Raw genomic sequence first — 19,430 nt, forward strand, 5'->3', positions numbered from 1 at the left:
TTCGCTGCCAACATATAGCTGAGATGAATGATTGACCTGTTCTGTCTTCTGTCTTTTCTTGATTAGAGTTCTGAGTCCAGCAGTTCGATTGGGGAGATCTCCAAAAAAACTTTGAGGTATTCCCAGACTAGTTTCTTGCATGTTCTAGCAAGCACAGGGCCCGGCACAGTCCATCACCCCGATCAGCTGGTGGTTGCAATTGCTGGGTTGGTTCTGTTTTCAGTCCCGAGTTGCACTGGAACCAATGGGTGTTGCAGTCCAGTCTGGTTCTGCCCAGCATGTACTCAGCCCTCACACTAACCGGTGGGAGCTGCAGACTAGTTGGGGCGACCCACGATAACCCCCACCAGGCCCGCCCCCTACCCTGGTTTGCCAGTATGTGTAGCAGAAGACCAGTCTGTCCCCCATCCCATTTGGCTCTGGCACTTGTCAATGGGTATTAAAGCTTTGTTCTATCTAACCAACTCAACCATCCAGCCCTCACGGGTGTTGTTGAGTGCCTCTCTATCTAGCCATCCCAGCCCCCGTCCTAGTTTTCATGCCCTCCCACGGGACTAGTGACCCAAGAAGGGGGAACCCACTTTTTCCCTCCCAGGTCTCTCTGTCCCGGTTTATGCACTCTTTAAGTGGTTCTGTGATTTGACTTGACAGAATTAGTCCCCAGTGCCAGCTTCTGCGGCTATGCCCAAACATCCCTCACCCACTCTAATTTATGCTTGCACCAGCAGGAATAATCAGCCCAGCCTGGCTTTTCCCTGATCTATTCCACATGCAGCGCACAGGTGTTGTAGCCTTGCATAGTCTAGTCTGTCTCTATCCCAGCCCACGCTCTCCAGTGGGAGTAGCTGTCCGGCGAGGGAACCAGCCCCTTAATCCCCCCGCCAGTTCTGCCCCTCCCTTCCATCATGGATCTCACGTGTGCTGGTTGGGTGCTGCATTCATATCCAGTACAGGCAACCACGCCCTGGCATTCCATAATGTGTACTGGTTTTGTCGCGACCAAACCCGGCTCATCCCACACTCTGATCTGGTGATCGAATTTGCCAGTGGGTGATATGGACTGATTCAGCCTGGTCTGCTCCTGACCCATGCTGAATGTGTGCCAGTGGGAAGCTTTCCATGGCCTATTCTGGACTGTTTCCTATCATGCTTCTTGCGCTTACCTGCAGGGACTGTGTCCTGCCAGAGGAGTTGCCCAGGCTCCTCTATCAGAACCCCTCCCAATGGCAGGTTTTGCGCATGCCAGGGGGTCCTTGAGCTAACCCAACTCAGTTCACCTCCTGTCCTAGCAGGAACAGTGGCTTTTCCTGGCTGGCTTTCACCCCATTCTGGTTCTTGTTGGATGTTTCAGCCCGGCCATGGCTCGTCCATCCCCACATACAGCTCACGCATGGCTCAGTAGGGGGTTGAGACCCAGCCTAGTCAGTCCCACATCTACCCTCTGGTTCTCCATGACACCAGATGGTGTTGGGGTCTGAACTGGCCTGGTGCATCCAATCCCAGCCCACACTACTGCCTCGGGTGACTGCAACTGTTTCCTAGATAGAACACAGCTCCAATTCTAGCACATACGCCCCTTGGTGGGAACCTCAACCTAGTTAGGGTGTCCCGTTACCTCCCCGATTGGGCTTGTTCCTAGCTGTAAATCATGCATCTGCCCGTGGTTGCTCTGAGGACCAGTAGGTGAAAGAGCCTAGCTCGGTATGACCTGTGTTCCATGCTGGTTTCTAGTTTTGCCTGTAAACAAAGGTTTGCTCAGTCCTGCCCAGTACATTACGTTTCATTACCAGTTTAGACATTTTGGAGCTACTATGCCCTGCTAGTCTGACCCCCAGATCTGGACGGTGTGTTCACCAGCGAGAGCTATGACTCGCCAGGGGAGCTTCCCAAGTACCTCCACTTGATCCACTCCCAAACCCAGTTTACATACATGCCATTGGTTTTTAGGCCAGTGCCCGGTGTACTCTGGCCTCCCATTTGGCCTTGTATGAGCTGGTGAATGTTGCAGCCCGGCCCACCCCACAACCTATTCAGGATGCACATTTGGGTGCTGCTGCCTTGCCCAGTCCAGTCTATGGCGGATCCCTTTACCTGTGATTGATGGCAGGCTCCTTGGTCACACCTAGCTTAGTCCATAACCACCTAAAATTTAGGTTTACCAGTGGGGCCAAACTTTCTACAGGGTGTGGCCCACACATCCTGCACAGAATCCACCCCAGGATAAGGTTCCAGAGTGCTAGTTAAAATTATGGACCTGCCTAATGTGACCAGTCTCCTGAATCAACATCATGTCAGGCAAAAAAATATCCTGCTAGACAATCCGGGGCTTATCTTTTGCATTATAGGTGTTCAAAGCTCAGCATTATTGAGTGATTAGAAGTTCTCCAAAAGAAGAGTTACTGGCGTTGGGAATCTTTAGGATTGACTCAGAACCCAGAAACAGTGGGGTCACCCTAGAGCTATCTAAGCAGCAATTCGGACATCCATTACCCCAGAGCTCCCCGGCCGGGCGGCCAGCAGGCAAAGCCTGGCACCACATGGTGCACTGGCTGCCCTGGGTGAGGCCAAGGACTCGTTCACTGCCTTGCGGCAGTGTCTTTGGCGTGAGCCCCCAGCATTGGGTCCGACCCGGCAGGGGCACCCCCCACAGCTGCCACACTGTGAGGAGCGGCAGTTGCCCCCGAATCCCAAGGCCCGAACCCCTCCCAAACTCACCTAGCTGCCAGATATTAGCAGCTGGGTGGAGCTAGGAATTTTAAGCCAGTTGCCAAGTTCCCTCATGGCGCACTTACCCTGAGGAATGAGCTCTCTTGGGTCCTGGATGAGGCCGAGGACTTGTTCACTGCCTTGCGGCAGTGTCTTTGGCGTGAGCCCCCAGCATTGGGTCCGACCCGGCAGGGGCACCCCCCACAGCCGCCACACTATGAGGAGTGGCAGTTGCCCCCGAATCCCAAGACCCGAACTTTTTTTTTTTAAGAGACAATCTTCCATCCACTGGTTCACTCCCCAAATGGCCGCCACAGCCAGGCTGAAAATAAGAGCCAGGAACGTGATCTGATTTTTCTCATCCGGGTGCAGGGGCTGAAGTGCTGCCACTGCCGTCTGAGGTGTGGCATCCTTGGCTCTGCATGTACTTGAACAGGCCATTTGGGTCAACATGTGTCACGCACCCATTCCTTGGCCTCATCATCACAGTGAGCACCTGCCTGTTCTTGTCCTTCAGCTCTGAGAGGACAGACACAGGTCTGGGGAGCTGAGCAGTGGCCCTCCTGAGCCCTCAGCCCCTGGTGCCTTGGATTGCATGCATGGCTGGTGCCAGACCAGTGCCAGTAGAGGGCTTGTGGAACACTCGGGTAGAAAATGACTGACCAGCAGCACGTGCCGGTTGGGGAGTGGCATGGATACAAAGGGAGGTATAGTCAGGACATGTAACCTCCTGAGGAGCTGCCCTGGGCCCTGAGGCTGTGCGGAGGGAGTCAGGGAAGCCAGCTGTGAGGAAGATGGTGGGTGAGAACTGGAGAGGAGTGTGGGGAGGGTGCAGCTGTGATCTGGGCTGTCAGGAGGAAGCTGAAGGGAGTGCAGCAGAGGGGACAGGAAGCTCGGCCCGCTGAGATGGGAGCCTGAGCCAAGGGTAGTCAGAAGGATTGTCCAGACACCACCCAACCTCTGGGAGAGCTGTAGATGGGAGCTGTGAGCTCCCTTGTCACCTGTGTGTTATGGACCTGTTAGGGTAAGCTGTTCGATAGTAACTGTGTCCACACACCCTGGCATCTGGTGTCTGCCTTAGGCTCACCTTTGTCCCTGCCTCTGCAGCTCCTCCTGGCCGTGTGTGAGAAAAGCACGCCCATTGGTACCAGCTGCCAGGGGGCCATGCTCCCGGCCATCACCAACGTCATCAACCTGGCCGACAGTCATGACCGAGCCACATTCGCCATGGTCACGCACGTCAAGCAGGAGCCCCGGGAACGGGAGAACAGCGAGTCCAAAGAGGAGGTGAGGCCTTGCCCTGCAGGCAGGGGCAGGTGTCAGGGCCCTCTCTGCCTGGGGGGAGCGTGTGGCCCGAGCTCAGTGAGGTCTCTGTGCTGCCCTGTGCTGCCCATGTGAGCACAGCACTTCCCAGTGACCCAGGGCTGCTTGGGATAGAAAGCTTTGGCCCTCTGTGAGGGAGGGCCTGGCAGAGTTATGCTGTGCAGGGGCCTCAGCCACAGTCACCCGGGGCAGCAGACGGGTCCCCGTTGCCCCTCGCTCTGTAAGGGTGTTTATGGTCTCTCCCGTGGGCAGGACACTGGCTTGTGTCAGTGAGAAATGAGAATTTTCTTCACTGTCACTCAGGACTGGACCGTTGATGCATAGATGTTCATGTGTAGAGTGCACACAGTGCGGCAGCTTTGAGGAGAGTCTTACATGTTTCTACGGGCACACACAGCAGTTGATGGCTGTGTTTGATGACCCAGTTGGCAGTGGCTTCCTGACACATGCAACGGAAATGAGGCTCCCAGCTCTGCCCAGCCGTGCTCTCAGCATGGCACAATGGTGTCCTCAGCCTGGTGTGCAAGGCAGCTTGAGGAGTGAGGGACTGTGTAGTTCCTCGTCATCTTTATTGTTTTCACTGTTCAAACTTGGTGCTCTTTATTTTGCTCCCCGTAACCCAAATACGAAATCAGAGTGCAAATGCCTTGATAATATTTTTTTTGAAAAAATGCTATATCTGGTCTGGTTAGTCCTACTTTTATTTCAGAATTCAAGATTATGTAAACACTTGACAGATTTCCAGGAAACTTGCTGCGAGAAACCTATAGGAGTCGTGTTTTTTGTATTTTCTTGAATTCTTTGGCCTGTTGGCTTTTGTTTTATAGGATGTAGAGATAGATATTAAACTGGCTCCTGGAGATCAGACCAGCACGCCCAAAACCAAAGAACTTTCCAAAAAGGACATTGGGAACCAGCTGCATATGTTGACCAACAGACATGACAAGTTTCTTGGTACCCTGAAGGAGGTGAAGGTCTGTGCGCATGACTGCAGGGATGGTGGGGGGGGCCGCCAGTCTCCTCCCACCCCGTTCTGACCGTTAAAGCAGGGAACCCCACAGCAGTGGGAACCTCTCCTTGTTTAGACCTCCAGCCCTCTCCTGTCTGCTCAAACCATCGCAGCCCTTCAGCTCTGAAGTGGATGTGTGCCATGTGGATTTGACACAGTTACTGTGTCTTATGTGGGGAAACAAGAGAAGCAGGTTGATTTGCCCATTACTGTCCTTTAGAGGTCGTTACCAAGAACATAGTGAGATATGCTTGCGTGATTTGCACGTGCAGTCAGGGAGAGGAGATTGAATAAATGTGGTCAATCAGGTGCTGTGTGGGAGCAGACTCTCCCAGTCCATCTGGTTTTGGTGTCTACACCACTGCCGCATCCACACAGATAGGAACTCGGGGTCTACACTGCTATATCTACACAGATAGGAATTCGGGGTCTATGCCACTGCCGTATTCACACAGATAGGAACTTAGGGTCTTTGCCGTTACTGCCAGAGTGTGATTCATTATGGGTGTTGTTGTTTCTGCTTAGAGGTTGAGAAGCCGTCAGGCTTCAGATCCTGAGACATGTTTGCAGAGTCTTAGAGAGACAGCGATGATTCAGTCCATGTCGGAGTTAGGGTTTCTGCTGTGGCCTAGTGGGTGAAGTTGCTGCCTGCCACGCCAGTATTCCATATGGATGTAGGTGCGAGTCCTGGTTGTTCTGCTTCCACTCCAGCTCCCTGCTAATGCACCTGGGAAAGCTTGGACCGACCCCTTCATCCCAGTTCAGCCCTGGCCATTGTGGTCATTCACAAGTGAGCCACCTAGGAGAGATAGATCTCTTTATGTCTCTACTCCTCTCTAGTCGTTACCTTATCAAATAAGCAAATATATATATATTTCTAATGTAATAAAGAAGTGGATTAGGAAACAAGTTGAGTGCTGTGGAGACAGGCAGCAGGGATGCGGATTTGGAGAGGTCGGCATGGAAGTCACTGCTTTGTCATTCCTGAGCCAGAGTTACGTCATGCTGAGATGGGATTGTGAAGCATCAGGGCTTCTGCCCCGTGGTTGTCATTCCTGGGCTCCTCTACCTTGGGAAGTGGTGGGCGTGTTGGAAAGAATAGTCCCCTCCCCAGGGCGTGGCCTCTGTGTCCTAGTCTCTGTGGCCTGTCCCAGGCTCATGCATGGAGAGACCACAGCACCCACATCCGTGTGCTCTGATCTCTGTGCACCCGAATGAATCAGACGCGAGTGGAGAGCCGTGGAGTCCCCGCTGGCAGCCTGAGCAGAATGATGCTTTGCCAGTCTCTGTGCCTTAAACAACAAGTCTTGGCCTCTGAGCCAGAGGCAGGGTGAATCACAGCCATGTGCAGGAGCCAGGCCCCCTCCGCCACTGTCCCCCTTTGGGGCCAGCCTCGTGACAGACACTAGAATCTCCTGTGCCTTGTGCTTTCCCTGTTTGAACTGTTTGTGTCCTTGGCTTCTGCATTTTGAGAGAAACAGGAACACAAGAGTGATTTCCCTGCTTGAGTTTGCTGGGTGAGAAATGAGAACATAATTGTGACACGCGTGTCCTAGGCACTGGGCAGCCAGGATGCAAGCTGTTGCCTGATGCCCTGGAGCCAGGTCAGCTCCAGGCAGCACGGAGGTCTGGCTGTCACTGAGAAACCTTGGCAGGGGCCGCCTGTGGACAGTCACATGTGTGCGTCTCCTATCTGCCTGGATGTTCCATTCCAGTTCATTCCACTTGGTTCTGGCCTTTCCTGTCACTTTGTCCTGTCTTGTCCTGAGAAAGCCGGGTCTTGCTGTTAAACACTGACTCGGGTCACCGCTGTGGTCACAGTTACCTGAGCGGGCATGTGAACGCACTTTCCAATGGTGGGACTCAGTGTCCTGTGGGTCTTTGCAGCAGCTGGGCCACCTCCTTGCTGGCATTGTCTGGCTGCTGATAGAAAGCTGCATGCCGAGGCCCAGCTGTTTGTGTCCTTGGTTTGCCTGGCAGCCCCATGTGCTACTGGGCAGTGTGGTATTGTGAACCTCCAGGGTGTGCAGCACCCAACAATGAGACTTGGCCTCTTCTGGGTTCCAAGTGGGTCTAGAAAGAGCCCAGGTGGGGAGGGGCCGGCTGCTGTCTGGGTCAGAGGCTCCGCCTCAACGTGACTCTATCCCTTGTACCCCAGGTTCTCCAGCAGCTGCAGCAGGGCCTGGCCAAGTGCTACTCGGTGGCATTTGAGAAGACCCGAGCTGTGTCTGATGCCAAAATCACCCCCCACACTCTCAACTTCGTCAAGAAGCTGGTGATCACATTTGGTGTGGGCCTGGAGAACATGTCCAACATGTCCACTATGTTCTCCAGTGCCGCCTCTGAGTCTGGCCAGGCGGGCACAGGCCACTGCCCAGGACCCCGTCTTCCAGAAGCTCAAGGGCCAGTTCACGACCGGTGAGTCCTGCTGCCCGTTTCCTGGGATGGGGAGCATTCGTGTAGTTAGCAACTCGGTGGGTCATAACGGCTCTGTGTTGGGTACCCCGTGAGCCTCTGTGGGAAGGACCAGCTTCAGAACCCAGGCCACAAGCGTGCCTGAGCCCGCCTGCTGCTGCGTCTGCCACAGGAGGTGTCAGCTGGAAATGGGGCTCAGGAGCCAGCAGGGGCTCAGGCCCAGCTGCCCTCCCCTTCCTGGGACCCTGCCTTCAGTTGATTTTGAAGGGAACATCAGAAGGTGAGGTGATGGGATTTAATGCTACAGGACCCGGAGCGGCCATGCATCCTGGTAGCAAACTGAGAGGGTGTTTGTTTTCCTGCCTTGGTCCTTGGTCGAGGTAGCGTGTTCCCCAGACCCCATGCGAGCTGAGTGCTGCGTCTGCCTGGTATTGCATGGCCCAAGTGTCTTGATATGTCACATTGGGAGATTCCCCCCCACCCGGGGCATGCACGTCCAAACACACACACACACACACACACACACACACACACACACACACCCCTGAGTTATTACCGTGTGAAAACATTTGTGCAGCACAGTTTCCCAGGGTTAAAACATTTCAGTTTAATTACTGCTTTTGTAACCTTGTTTAAACATCTTTAAAACTCTTTTCTCGCTGATGGGTTATTCCTTGGAATACGGGTGGTTCCCATCTGTAGAAAACATGTTCTTTTAAGATTTAGTATTTGTTTTGAAAGTCAGAGTTAGGGAGAGACGGAGATCCTCCACCTGTTGCTTCACCCCTCAGATAGCCACCATGGTCACGTTGGCCAGGGCTAGACCAGGCACTTCATCTAAGTCTCCTGTGTGGGTGAACGGGCCCAGGGACTTGCTACCTTCTGCTGCTTTTCACAGGCTTTAGCAGGGAAGTGGATCAGTGGTGGAGCAGCTGAGACTCAAACTGGAACCCGTACGAGATGCCAACCTCAGAGGCAGCAGATTTACCCCGTATACCACAACATTGACCCAGATAGTGCATCTTTTAAAAAGACTCACTGTGTTTTCTTAACACAGTTAAGAACATCTGCTAAATAGGTTGAAGTAATACAAAGTGGAAATTCCCCTTAGCCACAAGAGACTCCAGTGTCAAGGAGGCTCCACCTGCCAGCCTCATGTTCCCCAGAACTGGGCTCCAGAGTGGACACTGACTGCAGTCACCCCAAGAGCTTCAGCCTGGGTGGGGAGCTGGGGGCATGCAAGCACACAGGGCTGTATGTGCCCTGTGGCTTCTCTTGATAAGCCCAGTAGCCTGCAGGAGGGAGGATGGCCTGGGCCTGTGGGCGTCGCCTCTGAAACAAACACTGAGCAAATGAGGGTGCAGGAGGTGAGGGCACTGGAGGGGACGCTGGAGGGACACGGGAACCCCCATGGTGGTCTCATGGCTGCCGCATTTCCTGAATGTCACACACCTGTCCCTCCGGGGTCCCTACAGTAGTCAGGAGCATCCCGACTCTTGACCCCTTACTGTGCATTGGGGAGAGAGTCGACTGAGGTTTTTAATTGAAGATGCATTTTAATATTGACTTCTCTCTTACAGATTTTGACTTCAGTGTTCCGGGTTCCATGAAGCTTCATAATCTGATCTCTAAGTTGAAAAAGTAGATCAAGATCCTGGAGGCCAAAACCAAGCAGCTTCCCAAATTCGTCCTCATAGAAGAAAAGGGCCGCTTCCTGAGCAATTTCTTGGCACAGACAGCTGAGGTGGAAATCCCAGGGGAGTTCTTGATGCCCAAGCCAATGCATTATTACATCAAAATCATGCGGTGAGTGAGCTGGTGGGTTGGGCAAGGCTGTGGGGGCAGAGCTCGAGTAAGCCACGTGCACGTGTCAGACATCGGATGCCTAAGGCGGAGGTGGTTGGGGAGCTGCAGTGTCTCCAAGGGTCTGCTCTCACCACTGGCTCAGCTATCTTGAGTGAAGCTTGAGTCTGCATTCCATGGCACCCCTGCTGAATCGCCTTAGGCTGGGGTAAGAAAGTTCTTCCGTCTCGAAAGGAAGGGACTGCTGGGGAGCCACTAGGCACGCATGCTGCTTGCGTGTTGTGCCCCACAGTCTGGGACGGTTGTCTTGGTGTTCTCTCTGGGTTGGGTGCAGCCCCACCTTGCTCTCCTTGCTCTATATTCAGAGCTTAGGACCTTCTGCCCCTGACATGGCCGGTTCTGCCAAGTTATAAAACGTGGTCCTGCTGTGGCTGCCTTGTCTGGGAGACCAGCTGACCCACAACAGGCTGAACGCTGCAGTGGCTGCCCAGAAAAAGGGAGGCTTTCGTTGTCTGCCTGCCCTGGAGGTTTATGCCCAGGGTGGAAATCGTGCAGAAGCACAACCCGGCAGCCAGGAGGCTGTACATCCATGGGCACAACGGCAAGATCTCCCCATACCTGGTCATGCACGACGCCTGCCTCACAGAGTCGAGGCGAGAGGAGTGTGTGCTGCAGCTGCTGCGCAGGCTGAACCCCTGCCTGGAGAAGAGGAAAGAGACCACCAAGAGGCACCTGTTTTTCACAGGTACGTGAGCCATGTGCTGGCTGCAGCTGCCCCTGCGTTAGTGTTGGGGTGTGGGGCAGGCCTCTGGTAGTCCTTGCTCAGGAGCAGGCTGCTCGACAGGGGACTGCGGTTCCCAGCTGCCCATGGTGCACTGGGGGCCATACCCATGTGCCTGTCACCCTGCTCCTCTGGCCCCTATCTGGGCACTGCACCTCCTGGACTGCATATCCACAGTCCTGAGTGACTGGGGGGCCAGTCACAAGTAGCTGATGAGTGACAACCCTGAGTGGAGTTGCCAGGGACCAGGCTGGCAGTGACCAACTTCCGTTTGTAACGGGCATGGGTCACACTTGAGATGCACCCGGAGATGGGTTATTGCTGGGACATGTCAGCCTCTGTGACCTAAGAGATCTGACCTTTAAATTGACAGACTGATAAAACAGCCCTGGTTTAGCTGATGCCACCTTTGTTCATGGTAGTCAGGTTTGCCTGTGTGGGCTACACTGACACCATCCTCCGGTGCAGGGGTCGCCGTGGCTGGAGGCCCACAAGGGCAGGTGGCAGTGGGGCCCCGCCTCACAGGCAAGAAAATTCCTGCTTTCTCCAGCTTTTCTTTGGCAGATGGCATAATACCTTCACCTGATGACTCAGTGTCATTTACCCCGCAAACAGCCCTGGGGGTAGGTACTGTCAACCCACTTATAAATGAAAAAGTGAAGTTCACCCAAGTCTAGGAACATTGGCCAAGGGATGTCCCTGGGAAGGCAGACTCAGGAGGTGGGGGCAGGTGCCTCAGCCCAAGGCTGGCCTGTGCCAGGTGTGCTTGTCATTGTGGGTAAAGTAGAATGGGAATGGGCTGTGAGTCCCGTGCGGGGATGCTGGGTAGTTCTCGGGGCCACCCTGGTTCTCCTTACCTGTGCCATAGAACCCGAGTAAAATGTACCCTGCTTTTCAAAGCTGGAGAGCATCACGGTAGACGTTGCTGTAGGGGAGACCAATCACAGCTCCGAGCAGGAGGCAGGGACTGTGGCCCGCGGTGGGAGGGCGTTGACAGCTCTTTGTGCCTTGAGCCGGCCTTGTCTGAACACAGGCGATGCAGCTGTCTGCTGAGGGTGCGGGGCTGTGACTAGGGGACCCCACGAGCTGTACCCCTCGACACATACAGGTGCCTGGCAGTCGGAGGTGGCACTGACCTGTGGCTTCTCTCCGCAGTGCCCTGGGTCATGGCTGTGTCCCAGCAGATGCGCCTTGTCGAGGACAACCCCTCCTCGCTGTCACTCGTGGAGATCTACAAGCAGTGCTGTGCCAAGAAGGGCATCGAGCATGACAAGCCCATCTCCCACTACTACCACCAGCTGGCCACTGTGCAGGCGCGGGGCACCCAGGCCAGCCATCAGGTACCACTGGGATGAAAGGCAGCAGGTGTGGCTGCGGGCACCCACTGCTTTAGTCACTGCTCCCCCGCGAGCTGGCAGGTGTTACAATGGCTGAATGCTTGGGTAGCCTGAAAGTGCTCCAGCTGGGGCACATCTGTCCTGTGCTCTGGAATAGAGTGGGAGAGTGTATGATGGGCTCACTGCAGCCAGGCACGTCTGGACAGAGGGGCCTTGGCCTCCAGGCTCTGCAGACCAGCTGAGTCGCTGCCACGTGGTCCTTGGTATACCCCGAGAGGAAGCAACCACAGAGAATGAGCCCCACATTACCTGGGGTCCACTTCCTTTCATCTGGGGCCCGGGGGCTGTCTCCCTGCCACAGCACTGCCTGGGCATGCTGTGCTCCCCATGTTCTGATTAGGACTTGGGGCAGGCTCCTTTGTGGCTCGGGCCATGACCTGGTCGTGGCGACCCAAGGGTTGGGGAGTCCTCGGGAGGCTGCAGTGCACACTGCCTGCACAGCCCTCTCTGGTTCCGCTGACAGAGCGCAGGGCTCCCTAGTGTGAGGCGTGCCAGGGGCAGAGAGGCCAGTCAGGGTGTCCCGGCAACGTTGGCACCTCGGGCCTCCGCCTGCTCTTCATTAGGCTGTCATTCCCTGGTGTTGCTACATCCTTGACCCTCAGAGAGCTTCCGCATCACGTCAGGAAGACATGGCCTGAGGCCGGCCACTCCCTGGTGCTCTCTCCTGAGCCAGACGTGGAAGCGCTCCTGGTAGTGCCGGGGCTGCCAGGGCTGCCTCTCCTCAGAGGAAGGAAGAGTGCATCAGGATCCATTTCTTCTTACTTTGAAATGACCTGGTGCATGGATATGCACACTGGGTCAGTCCCCTAGGCAACTAGAGATGAGTCATGGCTTATGCTGCTGGTGTGGGAGTCTGTGTTTTCATTTCCCTTGGACATGGGTCCAGGAGTGGAGTTCATGGTGACTCTGAGCATCTTCTGAGGACGACGTGCTAGGTGGGAGGAGCTGGCCTGCCATTCATGTGGGAGCAGTCGTGAGAGGCATGGCCTGTGCTTCCTGCCTGGCTGTGTGTTTCCTTTGGAAAATGTTCACGCAAACCTTCTACTCATCTTTAATTTGGATGGTTTGTCTTGTCAGTTCCAAGAATTCTTGATAGACCTGACTGCCAGGAATTGTGTACTGGCCATGTTTTCCTGATTTGTTAGTGTGACTAACAGAGCCAGGCATGTCTGCGCGTCAGAGTGCTCTCTGAATCTGCCGCTTTGTTCTTTGGCTTTCCTGGGTGTGTGCTGTGAAGGCCCAGCATGATCCGTTTAGCGGCAGAGTTAGCCTGCACCTGTTGTGTGTGGGAGATGGGGGTTCTGCCTGGGTGGGCAGTGTGCAGCTGGAGAGTAAATTCAGGGTCTTAGCAGGTGTCCATGGGCACACGTGTGGCTGCTGTAGGAGTGGATGGGGTGTTCTCTGCAGTCTTGAAGTGTTTTGCTCCGTGTGTGGGAGAGGAAGGCAGCGGGGAAGTGAGTTACTGATGGCCACAATCCCATGGTGGTGTGCAGCCATTTGGTGGTGTAGACCTTGAGCCCTTTCTGATTGGCTGACTGGGGGCCCAGCTAACTGGGTGAGCTCCTGTGAGGCTTGCTAAGCCTGTGGTGGTGGCCAGCCACACAGGTCCCTGGGTGGAGCTCAGCTTTGGGTCTGTCTGCCTCTGCGCAGCTCAGGCAGCGTTTGTGTCTCACGGCTTGGCTTGGAGACAGAGCTGTTGGTGTTGGTCAAGTGGCTTTCCTGGGTGCTCCTGTCAGACGAGCCCCCCCCCATGCAGCCCAGGCTTGGGGTGCCCTGAGAGAGGCTGGGGAGCTCTCGTGTGCTCCTGTGGGCTCAGGCAGCAGCAGCATGCCCCCGGCACTTGCAGGGGGTGCAAGGCTGTGCGTGTTGCAGGTCCTCCGAGACATTCTCAAGGAGGTGCAGAGCAACATGGTGCCGCACAGCATGCTCAAGGAGTGGGCGCTGCACACCTTCCCCAACGCCACCGACTACTGGACCTTCCGCAAGATGTTCACCATCCAGCTCGCGCTCATCGGCTTTGCCAAGTTCGTCCTGCACCTCAACAGACTCAACCCCGAGATGTTACAGATCGCTCAGGTGAGTGGCCCGTGCAGTCGGCTGTGCCCCTGCCACAGCTGCATCCTGTGGCCGGCACCTCTGAGACATCTCTCTGGCATGTTAGGAAAGCTCAACATTGCCTACTTCCAATTTGACATCAACCACGTGACCGGGGACCTAGATGCCAACCGCCCTGTCCCTTTCCGCCTCACCCCCAACGTCTCTGAGTTCCTGACCACCATCAGGGTGTCTGGCCCGCTGACTGCCTCCATGATCACCGTGGCACGGTGCTTTGCCCAACTTCAAGGTGGGTCATGGCAGCACCGTTACAGAGCGGGCATGGGCTGCGGGGCCGACGGTGCCAGTGGGAGGCAGGCGCAGGCTGGGGCTGGACTCTGGGCATCTGCTCCTTAGGCAGATTGAAATGCTCACAGAGTAAAGAGATCTAGAAGTTTCTGCCAGGTTGTTGTCCCCAGTGCTTGCTCTGCACGTCTGTGGGCCCTGGCATGCCACGCAGGGACCTGAGGTATACAGTGCAAGGCCAGGTGCCCTGGATGCCCCGGTTAGCATGGGGCTGCCCACACGCTGTTTGCCTGGCACTGCCCTGGCTGCTCTCATCACACTCCCTGACTCGCAGAGGCAGTGCTGAGGCTGGGGGTGGGATGACTCTTTATGTGTGGCAGGACACAGGCTGGGGTTCGAGTCTCATTCCTCATGGTCGGAGGCCCGTACTCTGGAGACAGTTATCTGTGTATTCCCATGACCCACTTCCAGGGAGACATCGACATCCAGAAAAGGCATCAGAAACCAGTGGTTCTCCAGACAGTTTCTTGACAGTCTTCAAACCAACACTCCTTAAAAAAAAAAAAAAGATTTATTTATTTTTATTTGAAAGGCAGATTTACAAAGAGAGGGAGAGAGAGAGACCCTTCACCACTGGTTCACTCCTCAAGTGGCCACAACAGCCAGAGCTAAGCCAATCCAAAGCCAGGAGCCAAGAGCCTCTTCCAGGTCTCCCACACAAATACAGGGTCCCAAGGCTTGGCGCTGTCATCTGCTGCTTTCCCAGGCCACAGGCAGGGGAGGATTGGAATTGAAGCAGCCAGGGCAGGAGCAGATGCCAGGATGAGATGCCAGCACTGCCGGCAGGGCATTAGCAGGCTATACCACCATGCCAGCCCGCTTTAAATCCTTTTAAAGTTTTATTTATTTTTATTGGGAAAGGCAAAGGGTGACAGGCAGAGAGAGAGTCTCCCATCCACCAGTGTATGCTTCAGATGTCACTGGGGTCTGGTACTGGCCTGGCACAAGCCAGGAGCCCGGAGCTCAGACTGGGCTGCCTTGACAGACACCCAGCCAGCAGCTGCTGCCCAGGGCTCCCGAGCAAGCAGTCCAGTGCAGGCCGTGGGCATCCCGCACAGTGCCCTGCCATGCCGAGCATCCCCCTCAGAGCCCTTGGCTTCGTGGCAGGCTCCGTGTTACATGCGGCCTGGCTCTGCAGTGACAGGCCTGCCGGAGCGGGTCAGGTACCTGCACCATTGTGCACAAAGCACACGTAGCCTCGAATTGCGTTTTCCGTGAGCGTCGTCACGTGATACTGTGCTTGTGGAAGTGGCTGTTGCGCAGTGCACAGGAGGCCCCACGGTGAGGAGCTGGTGCTGTTGGGGCCACCTGCTGCCCGTCCTGCCCCGGCAGTGGGGAGCCCCTCTGGATGCTCCCTGGCTCCGCCTGGGCCATGTCGTGTCTCCCTCCCCCAGGTGGACGGCATTCTCAAGACGGTGCTCTGTGATGAGATCATCGCGTGGCACAAGAAGACGCAGGAGGACACCTCGTCGCCGCTGTCAGCCGCAGGGCAGCCTGAGAACATGGACAGCCAGCAGCTGGTCTCCCTGGTGCAGAATGCCGTCACGGCAGTCATGACCCGCCTGCACAACCTGGCCCAGTTCGAGGGCAGGGAGAGCAAGGTGAACACCCTGGTGGCCACTGCCAACAGCCTGGACAACCTGTGTCGCATGGACCCTGCCTGGCACCCGTGGCTGTGACCACCCTGGCTCCCAGGCTGCTGTGGCTGACTGATGGTCGGGAGCCCTCGCCTGCTCACTCGCTCCCCTGAAGCCACGAGGGGTGGAGCTGCAGGGTCACAGCACCATGTCTTGAGGAGTGTCGGGGCCGCGGCCGCCCCGAGGGGTGGGGCTTCCCCTTTGGAGCCGCTTTGTGGCTCTTTTTATGGTGTTCCTCCCCATGTGGGATTGCAGGTTGCACATATGTGTGTTTTAAAATCCCCTTGAGAAATAACGGCCGCAGTGGCCCTGCAGCAGCCCCAGGAAACCACCATGGCGTCCAGCAGCAGGGCGTGGGGACAGCCTGCTGGCGACCGGGCGGAGCTGGCCTTGGGCTCGCGTGTGTCAGCATGGGCCAGCGGCGCTGTGCTGTCCGTGGGCAGCACCAGCCTTCCCTGTTGTGGACTTATTCAACCCAGTGGAGCCCATGCCAGCCCCGGCCACGGGCCACCGGCCGCCTGCGCGGCTCTTGGCTGTGTCGTAGGCGCTGTCAATGTGCCTCATGGACCACTTTCCTCCCTAATTTAAAAAAAAAAAAAAAGAGAAGTTTGTCAACTTTAGTCCTTCTGATAACTTCACATTTTTATAAATCTTGAGCATCAAGAATGTTCTATCTAAATTTGTACAGTGTGATTTTTTTAGAATAAATATTTTATAAAAGGGTCTGCCATGTCTTATTTGGGAGGGTCCCCTCTGCTGCAGCTTGCTCAGCTCTGCAGCTGCAGTGGTGTCCCCCAGGGCTCCCCCGAGGGACACTGGGTGATGCAAGGAAGAGCGGTGCAGAGCAGCTGGCGGGCAGGGCACCTCGTGCATGTCTGGTCCTGACGTGGAGACGTGGGGACAGTCCCCAAGCACTCTTGAGTGGCAGCAGGTAGATGGACTGGAGTTTGAGAGGTCTGGCCTGGTGGGCCGTGCTGGGCTTCTATGAGGAGGCCAGCCCTGTGCTTGGCTGTAGGGCGCTCAGCTGGGCCACCACACCCAGAGCAGCAGTCCCTGCCTTCCCCTGAACCCTGGCTGTCTCAGGCTGCAGGGTTCACAGGCCGCAAGCAGGAAACTGGAGCTGGATGGGAACCAAGGTGCTGGGATTAGAACCGGTGCCCATATGGGATCACAGCACATTCAAGGTGAGGACTTTTGCCACTAGGCTACTGCACCTGGACCATAGAATACATTTATTTATTTATTTATTTACTTACTTACTTATTTATTTTTATTGCAAAGTCAGATATACAGAGAGGTGGAGAGAGAGAGGAAGATTTTCTGTCCGATGATTCACTCCCCAAGTGACCGTATGATGACTTGATGACTCTGAGGTTGACACAGACGTCGCCTTGCAGGGAGGCAGCAGTGGTATTCACCGTGCCTCTCTCTGTTGCTCTTGGTCGTCGCTGTTCTGCTTAGCAGCTTCCTCTCCTTAGGGCAGGTTTCCAGGCTGTGTTGCCCACTGGCAAACAGGTTGATTTTACAGATTGCACCTGCCCCAGTTTTGAGGGTATCTGTAATCAGTTTCCACATCTGTAGACTGTCCAGTTTTCCTTCAGTTTGTTAATTGGTTTCTAGTTCTTGCATTGCAAATGGAAAAAGCATTGTATGAGCTCAGCATTTAAAAATATATTATTAGTGCTTGTTTTCTAGCTTTCATGTAGGCTACACAGGTTCTGGAGAATATTTCATGGGCTTTTTAAAAAAGATTTATTTATTTTTATTGGAAAGTCCAATATACAGAGGAGAGACAGAGAGGATGATCTTCCGTCCGATGATTCACTCCCCAAGTGAGCTGCAACAGCCGGTGCGCGCAGATCCAAAGCCGGGAACCTGGAACCTCTTCCAGGTCTCCCACACGGGTACAGGGTCCCAAGGCTTTGGGCCGTCCTGGACTGCTTTCCCAGGCCACAAGCAGGGAGCTGGATGGGAAGTGAGCTGCCAGGATTAGAACTGGCGCCCATATGGGATCCCAGCTTGTTTAAGGCGAGGACTTTAGCCACTAGGCCACGGCGCTGGGCCCAAGGGCCTTGGTTTTCCTCTGAGCATTCCCCACCCTCTCCCGGCGCCGTGGCTGCTGCATTGCACCCTGCCATCCACAGTCCTGCATGCCAGCGCATGCTGCTCCTCCAGGCTGCTGCCAGCGGAGCTCTTCAGCACGTGACCTGCAGCTCGGGACTCGTATGTGCCGTGTTCGCAGAAGGGAGCGGGAATGGGGTGGGGCCAGGGGAGATGGGCCCGCGACAGAGCAAGGCATCTCCCTGGGTGCTGGGGCCCTCCAGCCGGAGCACCGGTCAATGTTTCCACCACTCTCTAGTTGTTACTGCGCTCTGGGGGAACAAGGGCCTGAAGGCTCACTCTCTCAGTTGGAATCTTTTCTTCCGGTTTCCGGCAGTGTCGGTTTGCTGAAGTGTCTGTCTCCACAGTGGGTGAGACCAAGGCCTGCCTTTGTTTTTCAGAAGCGGACACAGCTGTTTGGCTGAAATCTGAGGGCACGTGATGTGTCACTGTGGCCGTTGGGGGAGTGGCAGCAACAAGCCTGTGTACGAGTTCAGCTTCACAAGAGGAAGCTGCTGTTCTCGGGCCCTGGCCAAGCCAAGGACTGGCCCCTGGGAGCAGTGTGTCAGAACAAGGTCTGGCTGGCAGATGCACACTGGGGTGGAAGCTCTTGAGGGTTGGGCCCTGCCAGCCCTGCGGGAGGATGGACATGGGTCCTCCTGGGCACCACAGCCTGGTCCCTGCACCACCATACCTATTGGACATTCCTTCCCCTTCTGTCCAGAGGATGCCCTGCCATGCCTCCAGGTCGGCCTATCATGGCTTGTCTGGACCAACAAGCTGCCAGTTCTGCATCTGTGTTTACTTGCCAGCCCCACGCAGGCCAAGCACCCAAGGGCCCGGCCGACTGTCCCATCGGCACAGCTTGAGGAGCTTCCTGGCTTCGCGCCCTGATAACTTCCTGTGACCTGATGCTGTGGGTGAGCAAAGCCAAGTCCCGACTCCCCCAGCCCTGAGCCAACTGTGGCTGCATTTCCCAAGAGGGCTCCCGGGAGTGTGAGGTGTAGGAAGTGAGCCCTGGGCTGTGTGAAACCCTGAGGGGACGGGGCTGAGGAGGGGATTAGGTGTGAAATGCGGATGGAGTTATTGGCTTACAGCAGAGGCCCCAGGGACACATTCCCTGCTCCTGTCACGTGACTTGATGGCAGTATGAGTGGCAGCTGTGACCTAGGAAGACATTCCTCACAAGGTCCCAAGCCACCAGCACCTTGACCTTGGCTTTCCAGGTGGCTGAACTGCAAGAGAAACTTGCTGACCGTGTGCTGCCCTGGAGTACCCAGTTATGAGTTGCAGCCCAGTGGACTAAGGCAGATCAACAAGGACCCAGGTCCAAGCCCATGCATGCGTGACAGACTGACAGAGCCCAGGACACAGAAACAGCTTTGTGCTTCTACGGTGCAGATGAGTCAAAAGTCATCAAGATGGTGGGAGGGCAGGCATGGGAACAGGGACCACTGAAGCGACCTGGCCGGGGTCGCCTCAGCCGGGGTCCTAGCCCGGGAAGTTGAGACTTGAAGCAGCTGTAGATGTAGGGGTGAGGGAAAGGAAGAGAAGCTCAGAGCGGGGTTAAGTGACCACAGGCTTGCTGCTGGTGCTAAGTTCCCGCTTGCCCCACTGGCTGGGGGTGCTCAGTTTCCTAATGCTCTGTATTTCAACAACAAAATTACAAGGAATCTGAAGAAACGTTCAAAGGAACAGAATTCACCTCCAGGAAGCGTCACTGGAGCAGTGAAGACGTGAGACTCGAGCAATTCTATCTTCAATATGCTCGCACTGTGGAAATCGGGGTACAGGTGCCCGAGGAGGATCAGAGTGCAGCAGAGGGAGCTGAGTGCATGACTCAGCCCAGTGCAGAGAGC

At 55.6% G+C, this 19,430-nt stretch overlaps 1 protein-coding gene across 1 annotated transcript in view; it reads left to right on the forward strand.

The window, feature by feature from the left end:
* LOC131478296 (transformation/transcription domain-associated protein-like) overlaps positions 1-15,828 on the forward strand; it is a 62,296-nt gene extending 46,468 nt beyond the window's left edge. Inside the window, 13 exon segments of the mRNA XM_058656917.1 lie at positions 3,079-3,107; positions 3,730-3,993; positions 4,857-5,059; positions 6,860-6,911; positions 7,197-7,384; positions 7,386-7,456; positions 9,034-9,259; positions 9,784-10,001; positions 11,193-11,377; positions 13,307-13,517; positions 13,596-13,764; positions 13,766-13,778; positions 15,229-15,828. Of these exon segments, the coding sequence (XP_058512900.1) occupies positions 3,079-3,107; positions 3,730-3,993; positions 4,857-5,059; positions 6,860-6,911; positions 7,197-7,384; positions 7,386-7,456; positions 9,034-9,259; positions 9,784-10,001; positions 11,193-11,377; positions 13,307-13,517; positions 13,596-13,764; positions 13,766-13,778; positions 15,229-15,513 (2,114 nt within the window). The 3' untranslated portion in view covers positions 15,514-15,828.
* Positions 15,829-19,430: the final 3,602 nt, after the last annotated feature.

The sequence above is a fragment of the Ochotona princeps genome, chromosome 2, assembly GCF_030435755.1.
Source record: "Ochotona princeps isolate mOchPri1 chromosome 2, mOchPri1.hap1, whole genome shotgun sequence".
Classification (NCBI taxonomy): Eukaryota; Metazoa; Chordata; class Mammalia; order Lagomorpha; family Ochotonidae; genus Ochotona; species Ochotona princeps.